Consider the following 21343-nt stretch of genomic DNA (forward strand, 5'->3'; position numbering starts at 1 on the left):
TTAGCATATTTTGCAACACAGTTGTTTACAGTATTGTAAGTGTATAGTAAGAGCTGGAGAGCGGAGGAGGGAGTTTGAATGAGATGAGGATTGGCCTCACTAACCACAGTCATGTCTTGTTCTGCCTTCCTCTTCTTCATGTGCAGATTAATTAAAGTCGGAATGAGGATCCTCTGCTCCGATTTTAAAAAATAATGCAGCTGCAGTAAGTGAAACTGTGACTGGCCTAAAGCCATGACTGGCCTGAAAGATTTCAGAGAGTCAGACCAATCTCTCCCAGTTAGATATGTTGGCATTCCATGAAAGAAAAAATGTAGTAATTGGAGGAAGAATAGGAGGAGAAAATGTGTTTCCTCTCAAGGCTGTGTCGTGGCATTGCTCAGTGCATGAAGTGCTGGTTTGGACGCTGCTCTTGGGTCTCAAGCAAGATCCCAGCTGTCATATCCCTTCTTGTGTATGGCACAGCCTGGATGCCTCACTCCTCTCAGCCCACTATTTTGCAGGGAGAATTCCTGTAGCCCTTATGTGGGAAGATGACTGGAGCAAATGTGGAGGAGGTAAGAAGATAACTGTATGGAAATTATAGTGGAAAACATGTTTGCTACTCCCTGGATGGAATGTGGTGGGCATCCCCAACCTCCCAGAGGCAATCTAAGGAGGACTAAATGGAGGGTGGAGGGGGACTGGAGACACTGTGGCCAGACTGGCAAAACCCTTGAGGAGGGAACTCAGTGGTACTTTCTCACTGATAATCCTCACAGCAGCTGAAAATCAAGAGAGAAAAAGGAAAATATCCCATTGTTGAATCAGCATCCGTGGCAAAATCACTCTCCTTGGACTGAAACGTATCTCCATTGCTGCTACTACTGTGATACCCACCCAAAGATATGAGCACCCCTCATTGAGATGTATGACTAAAGTCACTCGTGCTCCACCTGAACGTGAAAAAATAGTGTAAAAGTTATATAAGGTAGGAATAGAAATATAAGAATATGGAAGTATGTGAGTTAAGAAATGGAGAGAAGTTAGGGAAGACTCCATCGTAACTTCTGAGATCAGTGGGTGAACCTGCCTTCTCCCCCTCAGGGACACGTATAGGGTAAGAACCTATACGATTATCTAGACCTAACTTTTATTAGGGATTAGAGCTTGTTATTATGTGGCTTTGAATTAGTGTATTGCTTTGAACACTTTTTTTTTGCGGTCAGAGACTATCACCGGCGATCCTCAACCCTTAACCCGCCACAATTTTATTCTTATTCCGTAAGGTGTTAACGCAAGTGCTCCCGGAGCGCTGCCAGCCCAATCAATAATTAAGGCTTTGCCGAAATCTGCCCTTTTCCCGTGACGCCCTCAGGCGGTTCCGAAGGCGCGCGAGCGCTGCCCGCACTAAAGATGGCGGCGGCGCTGACCCGGAAGGGGCGGCGGGGCAGGGCCGGCTGAGGGAGCGGGAGGGCGGGATCGCCCATCCCGGCGCGGCCGTGCGGGAGCCCGGCCAGCCCAGCGCGGCCAGCCCGGCCCAGCCGAGCGGGGCGTGGGGGTGCCGGCGGCCGCCGCCATCGCAGCCCGCATGGGGCGGGCTCGCTCCGTGCGCCGGGGCCGGGGGCGCCGCTGAGGGGCGGGAGCCGCGGCGCCATGCAGGGCGCGGACCCGGCGGCGGCCATGAAGGGGCCGGAGGGCGAGGGCAGGACGGAGCCGCTGCCGGCGGCGGCGGGGCAGAGCGGCGGCAGCAGGAGCGGCGGCGGCCGCGGCGGCAGCAAGGGCTGGCAGTACAGGTGGGCGCGGGGCGCGGCGGCGGGCCCGGAGCTGCCCCGGCGCTGCCCCGGCGCGGTGGGCGGCGTGGCCGCCCCGGCTGCGGCAGCGCCGGAGCCCCCCGGCACCGCCGGGGTGCGGCACGGGGGGCGGGTTCCCCCTGCCCCTGTGCCCACCGTGCGGCTCCCGTTCCCCATCGGCACGAAGCTGCCGGGGGATGGATGATGTGCCTTTGCTCCTTGCCTTTCATATCCTCTTTTCCCCTCGCAGAACGTGGAGACCTGTTTAAAGTTGTTAGAGGCTCTTCACCCCTTTACAGCCTTTCCAGGAAAAAAGCTAAACTTTGTGCCGAGTTTTAGATCTTTTTAAAGAACTTAATGGCAGTCATTAATTTTTTTATTGATGCTTTCTGTTAGTTGCTGGTAGAAAAATTGAGCGTGCACGGAGTTTCAGTTTTATCTAACTTGTTTTGAGAGCGGCTCTGCTTAGCATAAATCGGGGTGATTACTCGGGTTCAGCAAGTCAGCAGAAGGGAGTACAGAAAGCCAGAGAAGCTGAGCTCACGGCATTAGTTTGTGTTATTTGCCTGTGTGTTCGGGAGACTTGAGGGTTTCCATATGCTTTTTTCCTGTTCTGCTTTCTGTTTGAACACATTCCCACTCACACGCTGGTAGCGGGCTCCACGGCATCACTTGGGAGATTTCCGACTCCCGGGTCGGTCTCTCCTCCGTGGCTGGAGTTCTGCCATGTTACTGTTGAAAATGCTGCTGTTCTGTGAAGTTTGCACACTTCTCCTTCAAATGGAGACTCTCCTGAGCCGTCATCTGCCAGCCCAGATGGACTGGCTTGCTTTTCGTGCGTGGGGAGACCGCAGAGCGGAGCGCGCTACGGGCGGACGGACGGAGGGACGGGCTGACCCCGGGACACGAGCACCCAGGACCGGGATGTGCGGGCACCGAGCGCCCTGGTGCTTTTAGTAGGGAATGAGCAACACGGTCATCGCTGAGAATCTGGGTCATGAGTATTTTACTTGTCTGGTGACTACTGCCGGAAAGAGAAGTGGTGATTTCAGGATGAACATTTCAGGTTGTTAAATCGTGAAAGTTAATTGTCAGATGTAGCTATTGGCTGTTTTAACCACTGTTTGTCCAGTTGCTTTTTAAACTCTGGATTCAAGTAGAACTAAATTTTCTAATGAAAATTGTTAAAACAGGAGTTAGTTCATGCAATCAAAATGGAAATACTTTACATTGTTATGTGGAATTGGAGGCAGTGGAATGGATGAGATGCCTGATTTGCCTGGATGTATCTTAGCTATACTGTGTTTGTGGTCACTGGTCAGTGCTGTACAGTGAAATTCCACTTTTTAAAATTATCAATCCAATTGCTTTGTTTCCTCTTTCAATTCTATAGCTTGTATGATAAAATTTGAACTGACCCCGAGTGTTAGCCATTTTGGTGGTTTGACAGTTTTAAGTGGGAGCTGTCCTTCTTTTTCCTTCCTAGCCATCAGTATCTTGTTTAATTTGCTCTGACTTTAGTGCAGTTTATTTTTTCATTCTAGATCATTTGGATAAATTCAGTGTACTAATTATATTATTGTGGACACTTGAGATACCTCACTGTGAATCTCTGCTCTGTTTGGGATCAATTATTTGCTCCTACATTTGTCTCTAATTGCCCTAAAAATATCACCTTGGCCTCCTGAATGAGATATTGTAGCTTAGTTTTCACTTTGTGAATTACTTTTGTGCTAAAATGTATTTGACAAAAGACTAATTCCCCAGTGATAAATCAGTGTCTAACATATGGGTTTCAGAAACAGATTTTTGGGAACTTTTGATGGAAGTTTGATCTTTAACTTTCATGGCACAGAGTTTGAGCAATGTGTGGTCTCATAGATGGGCAGGAGTAGGATCCTGAAGTACTTGCTTTCCACAGACCACATCTAGTGCAGAAGTTTAGCTCACTGTTTGGTGAAGCATCTGGTCAAAACAGCTATAGCAGAGTTGTCAGACAGTGGGACAACAGGCATTTCATATTCCAATGATCCAAGTGGGGAATGAAGACTATGGATAAAAAAAAAGCCTCCAAGACTGCTGGAACCTGAAATAATGAAAACTAAATTTCTTCAAAGAGGTGCGAGATCACACATACTTGGCATAAATTGAGTATCTAGAAAATAAAAAATTAAGCAGGAAGTCTGACTTGATATTTCTGTAGGGGAAAAACCGGGAGATTTAAAAATAGCTGTGATAGAGTTAGATCAGATATTTATCATAGTGAAAAAGACAACCAGACATTTCAGATGATGTGGAGATAGAGCTGAATCTCCTGTCAAACTTCATGCTTGTAGCCTGTGAATTGGTGAGTTTAGGCTGCCAGCATAGCAGTGGCTCTTCTGAAATGTGTAAGGGATTGGCTTATTTTGAGGGTAGGAAGATGATTTTTTTTTTTTAAATTTACTTAGTAGAAGTTAAGAGTTCTTGAGGAGCTGCTCTTTTAGTCATCTGACAGGAAGTGATCTTGTTTTCTTGTGAATATATGATCAGGTCAGAGTGTGTCTGAGAACAACCAACCATTGGCTTCATTTTCCCCACTGGGGTAGGAGCAGCCTGAGTGTAAACTTGCATTTAAGTAGATAAAGAGAGCTCAGAGGCTGTGCTGCACACTAAATTCTTTAACCCTGTCTTCATTTAGAGAAACAATAACTGGGAGGTAAGACTTCTGAGTACTTCAGATTATTATAAGATTACTTGATGAAGTAGTTTAATATTATAATATTTTCTCCTTTTTTTTCAGCAGTAACCATGCTGTGAAGCAAGTACAGCCTCACCCACAGAATTACTTGCACTCAGCAATTCTGCCTTACCATATGACCATCTTCATTTGGTTTTTGTCTTGCTCTGGGTTAAATGAACAAGAATGTTTTCAAAGCAGTGAGAGAAAGGAGGCAGGTTGAGCTGGTACTTCTGTGACATGTGATTTGTAGTCATTCAAATAACATAAAATTTTCACAACCAGAAAGCAGATTCTGTGTATGAGCTGGATGGAGAGCTGATCAGAACATGTGTCAGAGATGTGTAACAAGTCCTGTCAGCCTGGCTTGAGGGGCTTTCAGATAATTTTGAGAGAAGTGAGTGGCAATCACTGGTCTACAATTTATCTACAAGATGAAATGTTCAAAGCACTGTAGCTGACTAGAGAAACAAGATTGTCTTTCCCAGTTGGAGACATGCTAATGTGGTTCTGCTCTCAAATATGTAGATCAGTTCTGGTATTAAAAGTATTCCCAGCGTTTCTTCCCCTGCCATTAGAAATACAGGTAAAGTGTTCATGATTTTCCCAAATGATTGCTGATTTGAAGCTTACAAGTTATATTTCAAAACCTATTTACTTTTTCACTTCTGCTTGTATTTTTGTAGATAGCTTTGTTCCTTATTTTTCAAATGGTTTTAGTATCTGTTCACTATGGATTTAGCCATGTACAGTTAAAAAATATTGCAGATTGTGTCTTTTGCTCTTTGTTTAAGGAAATTAGTTGCCTTTTTTTAGTTGTTCCTGAGAGTTTGTCTTAGTGCTGCAGGGTTATTCACAGTTGTCAGTTAGTGTAGAAAACAATTTGGATGAAAGTAGCTTCAAGGAGTATATTTCCTAGACTGATAGTATTTTTTTTTACTTCTTTTTTTTTTTCTTGCTAGGTGTGATAATGGTCAGTAAGAGGGTTCCTCATGCTAGGTGGCTTCTGCTTGTCATTAATTAGTTTGTTAAGACAGATTCTCTTGCAGAATTACTCCATGTGTCTTTGGGCTGGAGTAGGAGGCTGAGAAGAGCAGAGAGAGAGTTTGCCAAAGGGTAACACTAAATGTTTTTTGATATTGAATGCAAATGGATAATAAATTTTAAACAAGTGAAATGGTTGCCAGACTTTTTTTGTGGGCTTTAGAGCTTTTTCAGTTGATGCTAGGCAAGTCTCTTCATAAATACTAAAAAAGGGAGTGAACAGTTACTGACCTTAATTCAGTCTTCTGTGCTTGAGCAGGCCAGCATGTGACAATGTAGCAGAAGAACTGGTAACTGAAATAAGTGAATATACTTTAATTCTTCGTTTTGAAATGATCATGAACAATTTTTCATAAAATCATCTAGTAGGAAATGTGCTTTAAAGGCAATGCTCATTCCTAAGTTTGATCCCAGTTGCTGTTGAGGATGACTAACAAAGCTTTGCACTTCAATCATGTAGAAGCAAAGCATGTGAAACTGAGCTAGGCTGTGGAAGTGTTTTATTTTCATTTGTGTAATCTTGCAAAAATGATCTAGTTAGTAGTAGCAAAGGGAAGTGTCTTGAAACGGATGCAGTACTGATGTTGGCATGTCCCAATGTCAGTCTTAGTTGCAAGAAGATCTACCTAGTGTTCTAGATTCTCTGTGCTTCTTGTTACATCCAAGAAGTGTTTGATCTCGGGAGGTTAAATTTTGTTTGTTCTTTAAACCTGGAACCATCTTGGTAGAAACAGATACAGGAGGTGATGGCAGCTCAGTGTTCAGCAACATTTGCAAACCTCTCCCTTGCTGATGCTCTGTTCTTGTCTGGGAATCAAATCCTTGCTCAGGCTGCAGTAGGGTGGTGTGTGCTGACCTAATCAGCTGGCTTCTGAGAGCAGGCCAGAATTTAAGCTATGCTCCATGTTGCTTGCTAAGTAGAAGAAATGTCCCAAACCTTCATGAAAATATGTCATCCTAGGATAGTTCTCTCTAACACTGTTACCCCTAGTGCTTCCTTTTTATTACCCATCTGCCTTGTTCTGCTTTTTCTTTTTGCATCACTTGAAATAAATTTCTTTGGGATTCTGGGTGGAATTTGTTTTTATTTGTTGGAATCAATAACTGTAACTCCTTCTTTGTGGTGCACAGCAGCAGAGGGAGAGAGACTGTAATTTTGTGGTGTCACTCCCAGATGGGCAGTTGGCAAGGCCTGCTCTTGTTTTGATTTTCCCTTGCAGCTCACTTCCTCAGTATCCCACTGTTTTAAGAACCTGCTGGCATTGTCACATTGAGGTGCCAGCTCCCAAGGGAGATGATGTTTGTACTGGCATCTTCTGGGTTGGCTCTGATGCCAAGCCTGTGTCAAAGTGAGTCCTGACCTTCCTGGCTTCTGTTTCTGGGGATGTGTGGAGATACCTCAGCACTGCAGGACCTTCAGAAAGCTCATGCTTCTCCCTTTCTGACTTGCTGCTGGTCTTTTGAGGTGTGGCTTGGAGTGCTGAAGAGATGATTTCCTCAAGTGGTTGCTGTGAAATTCAGAATTTATTTCTACAATTTTGTGTGTTCCTTTTTTATTACTAAAACTCAGAATAGGAGTGTTGTCACATTTGTTTGATATGCTGGAGGGAACTGGCTGAAAAACCTGGTGCCTGAATTTCTTTATCCTCATTTCACTCTTTAAGCAAAGAGTATATCGTGCTCCTAACACTAATTTAGAAATTCTGCACTTCACATAATTTGCTTACTAGAATAGACAAGAAGCTCATGTTTAAAATTACCAGCCTGTTACATCCATCTCAGGGTGCATTCTATGTTATTAAAATATTAAGGTCATCTTTTACCAAACTGATTTTACAGTTGCTAAAGCCCCAGGCACTTCTCAAAAGGCAGGTGAGCCCTTCATGTTCATGCATATATTTAAACTTGGAAAATTGGTGTTGGAGCAGATGTGTCATAAATTAAGAGAAGTAAATCTTGGTGTGAGGGGCAGTAAGTGGATACAGTTGGGGAAACAGGTTTGGGTAATTTAAGCAGGAGCTTCATGTTGACTGATGTTCTAGTAGGGACTATGAGCCCAATTCCTGAGACAGGTGACAAGGTCTGGGTTTCCATCTCCAGCCCTGTGGCTCCTCAGTGAGTGACTATCAAGAGCACTGTCCCTCTCTTGCTTCTCAGAGCCTCTCCATGTTGGACAGACAGAGTTCAAATTAGGCTAAAATGAAGAAGTACCAATATTTGGGTAGTGTCTAAATACTAGATCATTTGTGCTGTCCATGGAATAGATTTCTGCAGGAGTTAATGGCTGTTATAAAGGTCTGTCCATCACTAAGTGCAAAGAGTATTTTTCAACTTCACCTTTTCTAATGTAATTATGTAGCACACACTTAATTAACTGGAATACAACATTAACATCCTGCTGTGCCACACACATTCTCTCCCCAGAGAGAAGATGGAAAACAAACTGCATGTGCCTGACCTGATCACATTGCTTAATGCAGCAGCAGAAAGCACCAGCTGCTGCTGTTACCTTATCCTGGGAAGGTTCCTGTGCTGTACTCATCGTACTGTGAAAATTAAGGCACAAATGCAGTGACCCCTGTTTACTTACAGACCTTGCCTTGATGTGCCCTCTGATCACCTGCCAGTGCTGCTGAATTCTTGTAGGGGATTGCTGTCCGCTGGCAATGCTGCCAGACAACTTTCTTATTAGGGTGCTTTCAAAGCTTGCACCTTTTCAGATTTTCTCTTTTGTGTGTTTAATGCTGAAATGGGAGGGGAGGACAGGCTGAAGCTGGGTAGGAGTATTGCTGCTCTTTTGTGTGTGTTAAGCTGCCAATCTTGTATTTGACAGCCTTCCTTGGAGCTTTTTGCTGTGGGTAAGCATTTTTTCTTTTTTGCTTTCAGTTGTGAATTCCAGAGTTTTCAAGGAGGCTGGAAATCTTTGAAGTATTGGTTAATGTTTAGATATTGTCAAATTAGTTTCCCAAAGAGTCAGTTTTGCCTGGGAAAGTTGGTTACTTTCATTGCATGGTGATGTATCAGAAAGCAAGAGATGTGCTGGGCAGAATGGCAGGATGCTGAATAAAGGAGCTGGTTTCTGACCCTGGCTCTGACTTCATTTGTGGTAATAGTCATACATTATTCAAACTGGTTTTCCCTGGTGATCACTAACTATGTTCCTCTTTTTCTTGGAGGACTGTTTCTGGAACAGTTGGCTCTGATTTTGCAAAACTTTTGCAGGGTCACAATTTCAGCTGAAATCAGCAGAACCCAAGATTTGAATGGATGAATAAAATAAAAATTGGACTGCATCTGTCTCAAAATTAGGCAGAAAATTCATTGTACCTTAGTTCCCTATATCCATATGGAATGATAATATTTTTGTCCTCTTACTGTTCAGTACACAACTCCTTCATAAACATTTATAGCAAGCACAAGAAAACCATGAGGGAGCTCATTATTAGAGCATGAATGCATAAATTAATAATACCTAATACTCATTGCACGATGAAAAGGAACACTTTTGAATAATTGCTTGCCTGGGAATCACTGTTCCCTTCAAGCACCAAACAAAAAAGTAGCCCTGGTCTCTTTATATATGGTTACTGTGTATGCTTTCTTATTTAGAGTTTAATTCTTCCTGGTGTCTCATGCCTCAATTTTAATGTAAGACTATTTTTGCTTAATTTCTCTGTGTTCAAGATTTATAGAATAATTTGGGTTGAGGTGGGCCTTTGGGAAATCTTTAATCCTCCTGGCTCAGCCTCCTGCTCAAAGTTTCAGAGTTAGAAGATGTCATTTAGGGCTGCTGAATTGCACCACTTTTAATTGTTTGCTTACTAGATTTTAAACTACTGACCATTGCTTCTGGAGTCTGGTGGTCCAAAAGCAAGGCTTTTGCTTGTATTTATGACTGTTTAGATAACATCAATTGACGGTAGGCTATTTAAGTGTGTTCTTATTTACTCGAAAGGTGATAATAATTATTATTCTCAGTATTTAACCTGAAATGTTGCAAATAATATTTAAAAAATAATTGCAAAGCAAGAGGCTCATCTGAGGTAGTTGACCAGTATATTTACCTTCCATTTCAGTGTTTTATTGCTGCAGGGGACCAGAATGGCAATGTGTAATTGTTAATGTAATCCTTTAAAAATACATAATCACAAATACTCAAATCTCAAAACTGCAAGAGCATATCTGCGTATATCTGGTAGGATAAGAGCTACTAGACTAGAAGGAGAGCAGAATGCCCTGGAATGGAATGTGTAGTAAGCTGAACCATGTTGGACTGTGCCAAAGAATAACTGAACAATAGAGAGGTTTGCTCCACCAGTCTCTGTGGATAGTGCTTACCAGGATCCACTGCTTTCCCAGGTATCATAGGCAGCAGGTTGTCCAAAACTGCAAAGATGCTCATCCATCAGTGTTTGCCTTGTGTATATTATATCAGTACTGTTCATTGGGCAGAGTAGCTTTAATTTGACTGCTTGAGCTTTTTAGAACTAGATTTTGAGAGAGTTTTGGGTCTTGTTAACTGTGTGAAACTGTGCATTATGGTGTGCTGATGTCGACTGGCAACGTAAATGGTAGCAAAGCTGCAGGCAACCTCTTCAGAGTCATTAAGGGCAGAGTTCAGACCTTTTGAGGTTTTTGTTTTTGTATGCTCCAGCTCTAAAATGATGTTGGCTAAATCTACAGTTTGTTTTCCACTGATATCATTGCAGCAAAATCTGCTTGGTTGGCTACTGACTCTGGGTGCAGCTTCAGTTCTGTTCCACTGACGCAAATCCACAAATAAATTGTCCAAAAGTGGAGTTCTTGCTGACATGAGGTATTCACCTGTGTGTGAGACAAATTGCTGAGCTGAATGTCACTGCAATTTTTTCTAGGCAGATGTATTGTGAGAGCTAGAGAGCTCTGAACATTATAAAGTAGTGAAATAATCAGTTTTATAGTTGTTATATGAGAACAGTTTTGCTACTTATTAATTAAATGTTGTCTCTCTTGTATTTGCTACACTGCAAAAGTGTTACAGTAGTTTTCATTTGTATGTAATTAACCTGTGCCATTAAAGCTGAAAAGAGGAGACTAGAATACAAATGTAGTTAAGATGGTTTTAAAAAACACCCTGTTAGTTTGATTTATCATTCTCCTTGAGAACTAGTACTGATAAAACTTGATGTGCCAGAACAACTGTTGTGTTGAGAGCAAGGGTTGGGGAGGGTGGGCTGTGGAAGAGCTCCTCACCCCAAGGATAGGGAGGCTGGGCTGGAATCAAGGCATTATGCTGGAATCAAGGACAGCTGATGGCTCATTTTGGCTCTGTCACACCTTTTCTTTGTGGCAACCCTGTGCTGCTCTTCCAATGCTTCTCTGTATTCCCAAGGATTTACAGGAGTCCATGTTGAAGAGAAGTTTTTATATCTAATGAGGGGGTGTGTGTTGCTGCATACTTGGAGCCAAGTGGTGTTCTGGAAGTATCCTCAGGGTCTACTGTTGATGTTCTTGTCATGGTGTTGGACCTTTTTTCCTTGCACTTAGTTTTGGTTTCTAAATTTATAATTGAGTAGTCATGAGCTGAAGAGCAGGAGTTTTGCTGCCAGTTCACAGCTGACTGTAGAGCACTGCTGGTGAGTTACACAGCAAGGATAGTTTTTTTCCCTTCTTCCAAAATGTGTTTGGAAAAGCAGAGGTTTGATTGATGCTTCTGCCTTACCTTGTTGAGTTTACTGGGGAGCCTGCTCCTGCACCTCAGAGCTGTGGAACTGGAGTGTGCTTAACCTGGTTGTGGCTTCTTGCAGTTGCAGAAGATATGCCCGAACTGTTCAACACTGACAGAGCTGTTGGGATTTTTTTTTCCACCTTCTCTTCTCCACTGCCTACCCCTCTGTGTAATAAAAAGGGAAATCATGCACTGTAGATAAGCACCTTGCAGTGCCCAGGGAGAAAGAAGCAAGCCATTGCCAACAGTGGACCTGTGGGCAAATAGAGATGAACAAATTTAATGAAAATGGTCACTGCTTTTTCTAAACTGTATAGTTGCAATTAGTCATTAGTTTGCACTGTTATAAGCCTCATTTCTTTATTTCCTTTTTTTAATGCTTTGCCAGCTTTTAATATGAAGTCAGTCTCTTTCACTGGGGGTTTGCATCTTGCTGTGAGCTCAGTAGAAAAGAGCATCTTCCCTTGGCCAGGATCCAAAGGCACTGTCAATAACAGTGGTTGTGGCAGCTCTGGAGGCTTGATTCCCCTTCAGGAGCCCTCCCTGACATCTTCATGGGCTCCAGACTCCTGGCCATCCTTGCTGCTGGCAGCAAATCCACACATACTCAGCTGCCACTTGAAGTCAGGCCTTACGCAAGTCGGTGGGGAAGCCTTTGGCCGCTGTGTTTGCTCTTCAGACAGCTGTTGGTTCTTCAGGGACTTGGCTGCTCAAAGCATCCCACGTGGTGCTGCCTGAGTCCCAGTAAATTAAAATCATCTGAAGGGCAGTCTTGGAACTGTTCTGTAACTACTTTCCTGATGGGTGTAATTTTTGTGCCACTGCTGGTTTTTTTCATTTTCTGTGGGGCTTTGATGGAAACCTACCTGTGAGTGGTATGGAAAAAGGTTGGCAAAGCCTTTTGCATTGCTGTTGCTTCTCAGAGAAAATGTTGGCCCAGGTGTGAGCCTGGGTGTCTTGGCATAAGCTCCTGAAAGACGTCATTATGGGACTACTGTTCCTCAGTGTCTGCCTGCACGTAAACAGGATACAGGGGAGCTTGGCCTCATTGTCACTGTCTTCTTTCTTCCCTGGGACAGAGACCACCCTGCAAGCACTGACAGCTGCTGCAACTTAGGAAAGGACAAGTAAAACCAGAGATGGAAAAATAAGCCAACAGTGATCCATTGTGAAGCTTTTATTCCTATTATTTTTTTTAGTAGCATGTAGATAGGTAGAAATTTGGCTTGTGGTAAACATCTTTGATGTAAGGGAGGGGTGATTTTGTGGGAAGAATATGAACTGATGTGTAATTGTTCAGACATGTCTGTCATTTGCTTACATGGACAGTTTCAGTCCATCTCTCAGTATTTATAAACTAAAACATTGTGACAGTCAAGTTCAATGGTGTTCAGTCTTTGGGAAAAAAACCCAGGTTTTAGGAGGTGGTAGATGTTGCTGGGCTAGAGTTCAGATGTTGTATGATGTGTTCCGCATAATTTTTTTTTCTGGTTTGTGATTTGTATAATACCCTCACTTAAAATAGTCCAGTAAAATTTAAAATATATTTTTTTTTCATGTCCTTATGACTGCAGTCTGTCTATTGCAACATTTCCTTTCTTTGACAGGACATGTGAATTTCAACAGAAATAGGGCCTTTAGGGATTGTTGACTCACGGTGCTGAGCTGTTGCTATTCCTCTGACAATCTGAGACTGTGGTGAGCATTTTAAATAGCAACAACAGCATCTTGTCTATGGAGAGACACACATACCCATAGGTACATGTACGTGCACGTAGGCAGCAGTGTGACTGCAAAGGGATTCTGAAAATCAGGAAAGGTCCCAAGGGAGCCAGCCCTCACTGTCAGTCTTAAGTTGCTCAGTGTTTTGTGTCAAGTTCACTTTTGAAATCTGTTTTCTAGAAGTCAAAAACCCCTATGCTGGAAATTTTGAGGCTTTTAAAGTAGACTGGTGACTTTGAGACAGGTTTTACCAGCACTGTTTCCAATGAAGCAACAGCAGGGGCTTACTCATATTTTATGAACTGTGGTTATCTGTGAGCAGAGTCAGTGCTTGAACCTCAACCTCTTGTTCTCAAAGTCTACCATTTTACAAGCTTTCTGTAGTGCTCTGTAGAGCTTGGCTGTCAGTTCCATACTAGTGAAATGTTACTGGGTTTTCTTTGGGTTGGGTATGTTTTTATTTTTATTTTTTTTTAATATTTACTGCCTTACATCACTGCTTTAGCAACAACAAATATCTTGGTTTAACTCTTGCTGTGGAGGCACTAACCTTAAAATTCTTGAAGAAATGCTTTAGTTACAATCCCTGGCCTTGTTCATAAATAATACTGAGAATATTTTTCTGTATTCATACATGCAGAAGAAGATTGGGAGGTTAACTGTAGTTCTGTCGTGGGTTTATGTATAGTTATAGTTTTACATTTTTGTGAATTGCAATTTGCAGAGTGGATTTAGATTTCTTTAGTGTATGTAAGTTTCACTTACTTAAAAATAAGCCTTAGTTCATATGTTGAAAGTATCAGTTCTCTGTCACTTTCTCAGACTTCCATGGGACAGTGTTTTCAAAGCCTTTTAGCTGAACCCTCCAGGATTGATGAGGTTAGAGATATAAATTACTGAAGAGGAAGCATTTGGAGACATTTGGGTCCAGACAAAGTGAAAATCCAAGTGGAAAGGAACATGCAGATGATGGCAAAATGTGATGGTAATTTGATGTGGAACTACATCACCAGAAGAGCTGCACTCCCTTCTACAGTGTGTTTTTCTGCTTGACAAAGTCAGCTATTTCATCTGTCACACCCAAAAAAAGCCCCGGAGGTCAAATTATTTTAATCAAAGGCTATTTAATTTACCCTTGTCAGATGAATGGACTTCCATAGGTCATACACATAGGACTGCATTCTCTCTGCAGTCTGAACTTACCTTTCTGATTTTTCTTGGGTTCTGTTAAAGGTATCTGTGATTTAGGCACATTAGTTATAGGGGTGCATTGGCTGCAGCCCAAATGTGCAGGGCTGTGTGCAGTGTGTCACTGAAAAGCAAGGGTGTAGCTTGCATTCACTGGAGCCTAAAAACAATTAGCTGCGACTGGGGACAATTTTCCGATGAGTGAAACCCAAGCTCATGCATTTTTATGACTATGCAATCTCATAATTTTCAGCTAAATTAAGACAGTGAGCAAGTCTAAAGTGTACTTCCCTTGTATGCCAATAATAACAAATGAGAGGAGTCTGCAGAGGATAAGTTTGATTTTGTCTCCTTTAGCTTCTCTGTACATTTAAAATATATGACACCCTCTGCCCTCCTTGGTTTTATTTTTATCTGTAGTACCACTTAATGAGCTATTAGAAATTAAATTCCTAGATAGTCTTGCTGGCTGCTCTCCATTGCAGGATATTACTGCAATACTGATTGCTGCTGTAATAGCTAAGAGACATATTTTTGCTTTTAAAAGTAACATTTAAAATCAGCAGCTTGCGTTTTTTTTTCTTCAAAAAATGTACATTCTTGTATCTCTTGGCTTGTGTTATATCACTGAATGGCAGTGATTTACTCTGTGGCTGTTTTCATTAGTGTAATCCTAAATGGCTTCATTTAAGATGAAACAGTGTAGCATGCTATATTTATCAAACTGTCAGATTTCTAATTAATCTGCTGTCTATAAATGAGGTGTAGACAGCAGCTTCAGCTGTTACTTAAAATTTACCCCAGTACTTAGCCCAGTTATCTTTGCAGCCAAAACCAACTAAGGGAGGCGATCCCTTGGCTCTCATCGTCCTGTTTTCCCCACTTCCCCTCTTTTGCTGACATGGGGCTACTTTGTCCATTTAACAACCAAGAGAGATTGCTGCTGCTCCAATGGACTCGGAATAATTTCATTTAATCTTCAACCTATTACAACCTACAAAAATTTAAATTTAAAATTTAAATACGATTAGAAACAAATTTCTTTCGGAGAAGCAAATAGTGTCTGATATTTGGGTCATTTCAGTTCTCCTTTTCTTTTTTCTCATGCTGAACTTGAATTGTCTATGAAGAGTGTGTTCTTCAGTGTGGGATTATGCCCTACTGTGAGGTGGGGGCATGGAGGTGGCATTTCTAGATTTATGGGAATGTACAGCATAAAGTGGGTCTTTAAACTGTGGTCTAAAAGTGAGTAATTTGTAGCCATGGTACTTGTAAGCCTTCTTTAGGGCAATTGATTTTCAGAAATGGCAGAGTATTTTGCCTATAATGATATGAAGTCTCCATGCCATGTGCTTTTGGTGGACGTTGCAACAATCTTCGAAGGAGAAACTACTGGATTTTCCTGCCAGGCCAGAAGAGGAGATATTTTTGCTTCTTGTTTAGGTTTCAGAATGTTGTGTTTTGTAGAACAACTATTCAGGAGCATGGGTGTGCAGGGGAAGAGTGCTGAACACAAGGAATTAATAACACCACACTAATATAGGAGTAGCTACAGACTGTTTAGGTTGGTGGCTGCAGTCCAGGGTCTGTTAATAAATCAGTGAAAATTAATTTTCTTCAGGAGTCCAGAAGTACAAAATTTGTTTTGAAGAGAGAGCAGGAACCAGAAACAGCATGGATGCGAAGTCTTTAATTATCTGGAAGTTGTAAAAATGTGTCTAGAAGTGCCTGTTGAATTGTTTAATCTAATTATGGTTGGAAATTATTTGGAATTAAGTAAGTCTGGTTAAATTGTTCTAAGAAACTATTTTAGGAACAAGGCTGGAAAATCTTTAAAGTATCGCTTTATTAAATTGATTGTGCCATTCTAAAAATGAACATAAAATTCATCTCCTGAGAATAAAGATGGTCAGAAGGATCTAAAATATGTTTAGTATTGTCTGATGACTTTTCTTTCTCTTGGTAGTGATCACATGGAAAATATTTGTGGCTACTTAATGAAATACACCAATCTTGTCACTGGCTGGCAATATCGGTAAGTCTTTTATGGTGCTTTTTAGTAATGTTGGTGTCTGCAGCATCCAAATGAAAATGTTTTAGATATTTTTAATAATACTTAGATTTCCCTTTTTCTAGTAGGCAAACTTTATGCAAGAATCTTATGCTTTTCTCAATATAGACTAGGCTAATGTGTAGATGAATAATATTTCTATTAAGGAATTAATATAAAAAAGGTATAGGCAATATAAAGCAGTTAACTAATTTAGTGATTCATAACTATATTTGTATGTGTAAAAAGCATTAGGTTTTTTCTCCTTTTCCATTAAAAAATATTGTCTTTGTTTTTTTCTGCCGAGTCTCCACTTTTGTGCCAAACTATGCTATCACTTAAAAAAAATAAGACTTCATTACTGTAAATTCAAACTCAAGCAGGCTTTTTCCTTTCCCCAGATTGTCATCTCCCCTGGAATAACTTGGTTTTCTGTGTCAGGTTGCTTGTTTAATGCTGTTCCTAGAGGAGCACAATGCAACCAAATTAATGTTGGAGAGACAAGTCCTTAGTGTACCACACTGTGCCACTTGTGCTGCCCCGGGCATGGAGTGACTCATGTCAATATACTCAGCATTAAACTCAAGTGAAAGTTGAAGCATAATGTCCAGGAGCATTAAAAAAAACCTGGAATTGCTTCAGTTTCATGGTTTTGCATCTCAACTCCTTTGTATCTGGGGCTGTTTTAATGTATGTAGTTTAAGGATTTATTAAGCCTTAATGATTCAGGTTATTATTTTTGATTCCCAAAATTTCGTGGCGGTGTTCTTCTGTGGGCATGTTGTTCTTTTGTGCAATCTCTGTGCTCTAAGAAAAAAATGCCAAGAAATTAATTTTTGTGCCATCTTGGAGACATAATTCACATGTTTAGGGTTTTCCTGATGCAAACCTTTTAGTTCCAATCCCATCTGTGCAAATTTGTAATGAGAAATTGACTTCTCCCAGTACCACCACCTGCACAAAAAAAAAGGAAAAGGAGCTGGTTTTATTCAGTGTATTTGCTTTGTTATCCTTGCAGGTATTTTGTGTTAAACAATGATGCTGGCCTGCTGGAGTACTTTGTGAATGAGCAGTCTAGACTTCTGAAGCCCAGAGGTACCCTGCAGCTGGCTGGAGCTGTCATTTCACCCAGCGATGAAGACTCTCACACCTTCACAGTCAACGCTGCCAGCGGGGAGCAGTATAAACTAAGAGGTAGGACCTGGGTTCTTGGGTGAGGATCCTTCCACTAGAGGACAGTCCTGGCTCTCCCCTGGGGCTGCTTGGCTGCAGGGCCAAAGCAAGAGAACCTGTTTGGCAAAGTGCTGCCATGAAAATTATGTGCAAAACTTCATCCCACTGTTCAACTAGAAATGGTCTGTGTTTATGGACACTTCAATAATGTTTGGGTTTGATGACTTTCAGTAGGCTTCATATGTGTAGAATGGGGTTTAATCTTCATGTGTACTGTACCTAAATTGTACTGATTCAAAGTTTGGTAGCAATACTGTGGTGATGCTCACAGAGAGTTTAATTATTCAGTTTGTAAGCCACTTTATGGTGGTTATAAAAGCCCATTCTCTGATTTTGTAGGCTGCAGAAATCTAGGCTGATAACTTTGAGTATTTCTTCCCTTGAGAACTTACTGCAATTTTCTAATTTGGAGTACCTTACTCCTGTTGTAGGAAAATGTTTCATGTTGTTAGATTACAATATCTGTGAGGGCACTTATGGTTTGTTGATGTTTTAAAATTAATTTCATAACACTAAAAATAGCATAAAGAGAAAAAGAAAGTATATACTATTTATGTTGAACTTGACTTAACATTATAGTTATTATGGAGTTTTAGTTTAAAAATAAATTCCTTTGCACTGTTAGTCTTGTGATTTTTAGGAATGAAGCAGTCATTTTTGCCCATACTTTGAATTGTCTTCATTTAACAGAATCCTTTTGGTTTGCTTTTATTAGCTACAGATGCTAAGGAGCGGCAGCACTGGGTTAGCAGGCTACAGATATGCACACAGCATCACACAGAAGCTATTGGAAAGGTATGACTGATGTTCTCCTGGGCAACAATCTTTCTGGTGATAGAAGTATTTGCAAATACAATTTCAGTGTTATTGAAGCACTTCCATTTTGGGAATGTTACTTTTTTTTTTCTTTTTTTTTTAACCCCTTACTTTTTTTTTCTAAAAACCACTCAGCAGCCCAGAGATAAATTTAGAGAAAATTCCCATGTTTGAAAAAAATAGTCCTCAACATTGTATCTGAGTACTGTTTTTTCCATTTGCTAACAATGTGTATTTTATAGAACCACCTGATTGCTATAACACCTGTTCTCATACCTGAATAAAATCTTGCTTTTAAGTTACAGTCAGCATCTTATAGCTGGTTTTGTTGTAAGAGATAAGTTGAACTAATAGTTCTAAATGAAATTCCATTCTTTTAAATGTCAGCTCTATCCCTGCAGGATCTATTACGAGTCATTTTCTGGTGCTGTTGCAGATCAAGGACTGATCTTCAAGTCAGAGAAGTGATAATTACTGATCAATTTCATTTCACAGATTGTTCTTAATTAGACTATAAAAGGGGCAGCTTGAAGCAGACAGTGGAAAATATTTAGCAGTTGCTATTAATGCATTATTGGGGCTTTGCCATATTTCCTTGCTCTATAAAAAAATAAAAATTAAACTGTTCTCCTGTATCTTTCACATTAGAGCATTTGCTGGTTATTAGGATTAATTGTAAATGTTTCTCAATATGCTTGTTTATTCACTAGAACAACCCTCCTCTGAAATCTCGCAGCTTCTCTCTTGCATCCCAAGGAAGTGCCAACTCTCCTGGTGTGCAGAGAAGACCCAGTCAAAATGCAGTTTCCTTCTTCAGTGTTGGACATCACAGATTGCCAACAGGAAAAAGAGTTCCCATTATGCAGCCAGATCACCTTGTAGATGTTAGAGAGGTTTGTATGCTTTAAATTCCCTTACAGTTTTTTGAGTGAGCTGTGGTGTTATTTGTAAGGTTGTGGAGAAACCTGCTGTTCTTAGTTGGATATACTGTCAGTAGCATGTCCTAAGCTATTATTGCACAGCTGTGTGAGAATTGTCAAGCCATAGAAGAACTGACTAAGCTGTGCTTGTATCTCTTATGACTAAGGAGAAGTTGGTCATGATTGATATTTGGGAGTGCTAATACCATTTTCTGGTATGCTGATTCATTTAGACAAATTGTTTAGGGATGGGTGTGACTGAACAGAGAGCAATTCAGATGCCTAGTTTTCTTTCACTATATGTTCAGGTGTAATGTATTTTGGGAGAAAAATCCAGAAATAATTACCTTTCCATCTTGACTGACAGAGCAGACTGACTACTGGTTGATTTTCACTTGTGCATATATCCGGGGTGGATCTTCCTATCTAAAGATTGCATTGCAAACATATAACAACTTTACTGGTGGTATTGATGTTAAGTATTGTAATGTTAACTGTAATTAGTGTGGTATGATACATTTCTAGGCAAAAATAAATTTCTGATGGAGAGCTTTTTAATTTAGCAAATAAAGATACAGGAAGTGTGAATAGCTAGAAATTGAACTTAGACAAATTGGAATAGAAGAGTGCTGTATAAGGTGAGCCTCATTAACCCTAAAATATGTGGCTGAGCACTGTGGTAAGTTTTCCAGTAACTGGGTGTTGCAGATACTTTCACTGCTATGGCATGCTGTCATTTTGCCTTGATTTGTATCAGCTATTGAGGTGTAATTATTCAGGAGTTTGCACAAGGTGACTGCCTCTTTAAGCCTTGGAGTCTGTGAATCTTTCTCCACAGCAGACTGTTCTTGCAGATGGGTAATTGCTACCATCCTGTTTTTATCCTCTTAGAGCAGTAAAGTCTCCTATAGTGCTAATGCACAGACGTGTGAAGTGCGGCTAGGTACTCAGGAAAATAAAAATGTTTCAAAAATGGCTTTTTCATTTTTTGAATTTTCCAACACCATTATGGCATACAAAATTTCAGGGAGGAAAGAAGAGTGTGTGTGAGCTGGAGCACTGAAGCAGTGGCTTGTATCCTGTAAGTGGGATAAAGTGGGATGACTTTTCTTGGCATTGTGAAGAGCACAGGAAGCTATTCATGCTCTCTTGATTGCTACCAAGTTTGGTGGTACAGCATGATTATTTATCAGCTTAAAAACTTTAGACTTGTACAGATGAAGAATTCTCAGTAGTGCTGACTCTTCTGAGTGTTAGTGTGCTTGCCTTTTTTAAGCTAAAATGCTTGTTGGATACAATGCCTGCTTTTTTGTAGATATGATTAAGATACTGAAGGGCAGGTATGTGCCTGTTACACCTGAGCATGGTACAGCCTGAACACTTAGAAATTAATTTTGAAAAGCTATGGGAAGAGCAGGTTCTTTCAAAGAATCTGGTACATTGTGACCTTCTTTAGTTTTCCCATGAATTGTACTATACTTGAGTCTCCTTTGGCAGTCCCTTTCCCTTTAACTGCCCCTTGTTCTTGGCTGAGTATGTGTTGTGATGCTGATGTGGTTACTGTGCAAAGCAGGAGGCTTAAGAAGATCTTTTTGCTAACTCGCACTAAATGCAGGTGTCTGTGTGTTTGCAAAGTGAAAACAATAGCCTGTGTATTTTTCTAAGATTTTGAATTTTTAGTCACTGTGCTTTTCTTCTCCTGACACTATTTTTTTTTCCAGAGCTGATTGTATAATTAAGGAAAACCTTAAGACTGTTCAAAGTGTGTCCTTTAAAAGGGAAAATGTGCCTATATGCCTTCATAGCTAAGCATAGCATGGCTTGTCCTATTGTCTGGCCTGATCCTGGAATGAAGTGCTTGGGGCCTACTACATAGTGAATTACTAACAGTAAAGGTCACCAGAAAGATTGTGGTGATTTGTCAATCTGTGGGGTTTTTGTGGGAGTTTCTTTTTAAGCCAACACACTTTTTCAAAGTTGGAAGAAAACTGCACACAGAGGCTTTTATCACACTTGTGACTGGAGAAAAATGAGACACATGTTGTGATAGCAGCTGGTGTGTTTGCATAGGCAAAGCTATCTATAACTAAATGTTTTAGTAGCTTTCTGCCCTGTTGCTCTTGGTGTATGCTAAGGCTGACTCTGCACAATTAATACCACTTCTAAAGAGCC

General features: G+C 40.9%; 1 protein-coding gene across 2 annotated transcripts in view; it reads left to right on the forward strand.

Moving 5' to 3' along the window:
• Positions 1-21343, forward strand: part of OSBPL11 (oxysterol binding protein like 11) — a 42436-nt gene that overhangs the window by 3665 nt on the left and 17428 nt on the right. Inside the window, exons 1-5 of one of the 2 annotated variants that reach the window (XM_021526031.3) lie at positions 1584-1775; positions 16119-16187; positions 17221-17396; positions 18151-18230; positions 18962-19144. In XM_021526031.3, coding sequence (XP_021381706.2) covers positions 1636-1775; positions 16119-16187; positions 17221-17396; positions 18151-18230; positions 18962-19144 — 648 coding nt within the window. In that variant the 5' untranslated portion in view covers positions 1584-1635. Of the gene's footprint in view, positions 1-1583; positions 1776-16118; positions 16188-17220; positions 17397-18150; positions 18231-18961; positions 19145-21343 lie in introns of those variants that run through there. The other variant, XM_085584895.1, reaches the window with a different exon arrangement.

This window comes from Lonchura striata, chromosome 7, assembly GCF_050655825.1.
Source record: "Lonchura striata isolate lonStrDom1 chromosome 7, ASM5065582v1, whole genome shotgun sequence".
NCBI lineage: Eukaryota > Metazoa > Chordata > Aves > Passeriformes > Estrildidae > Lonchura > Lonchura striata.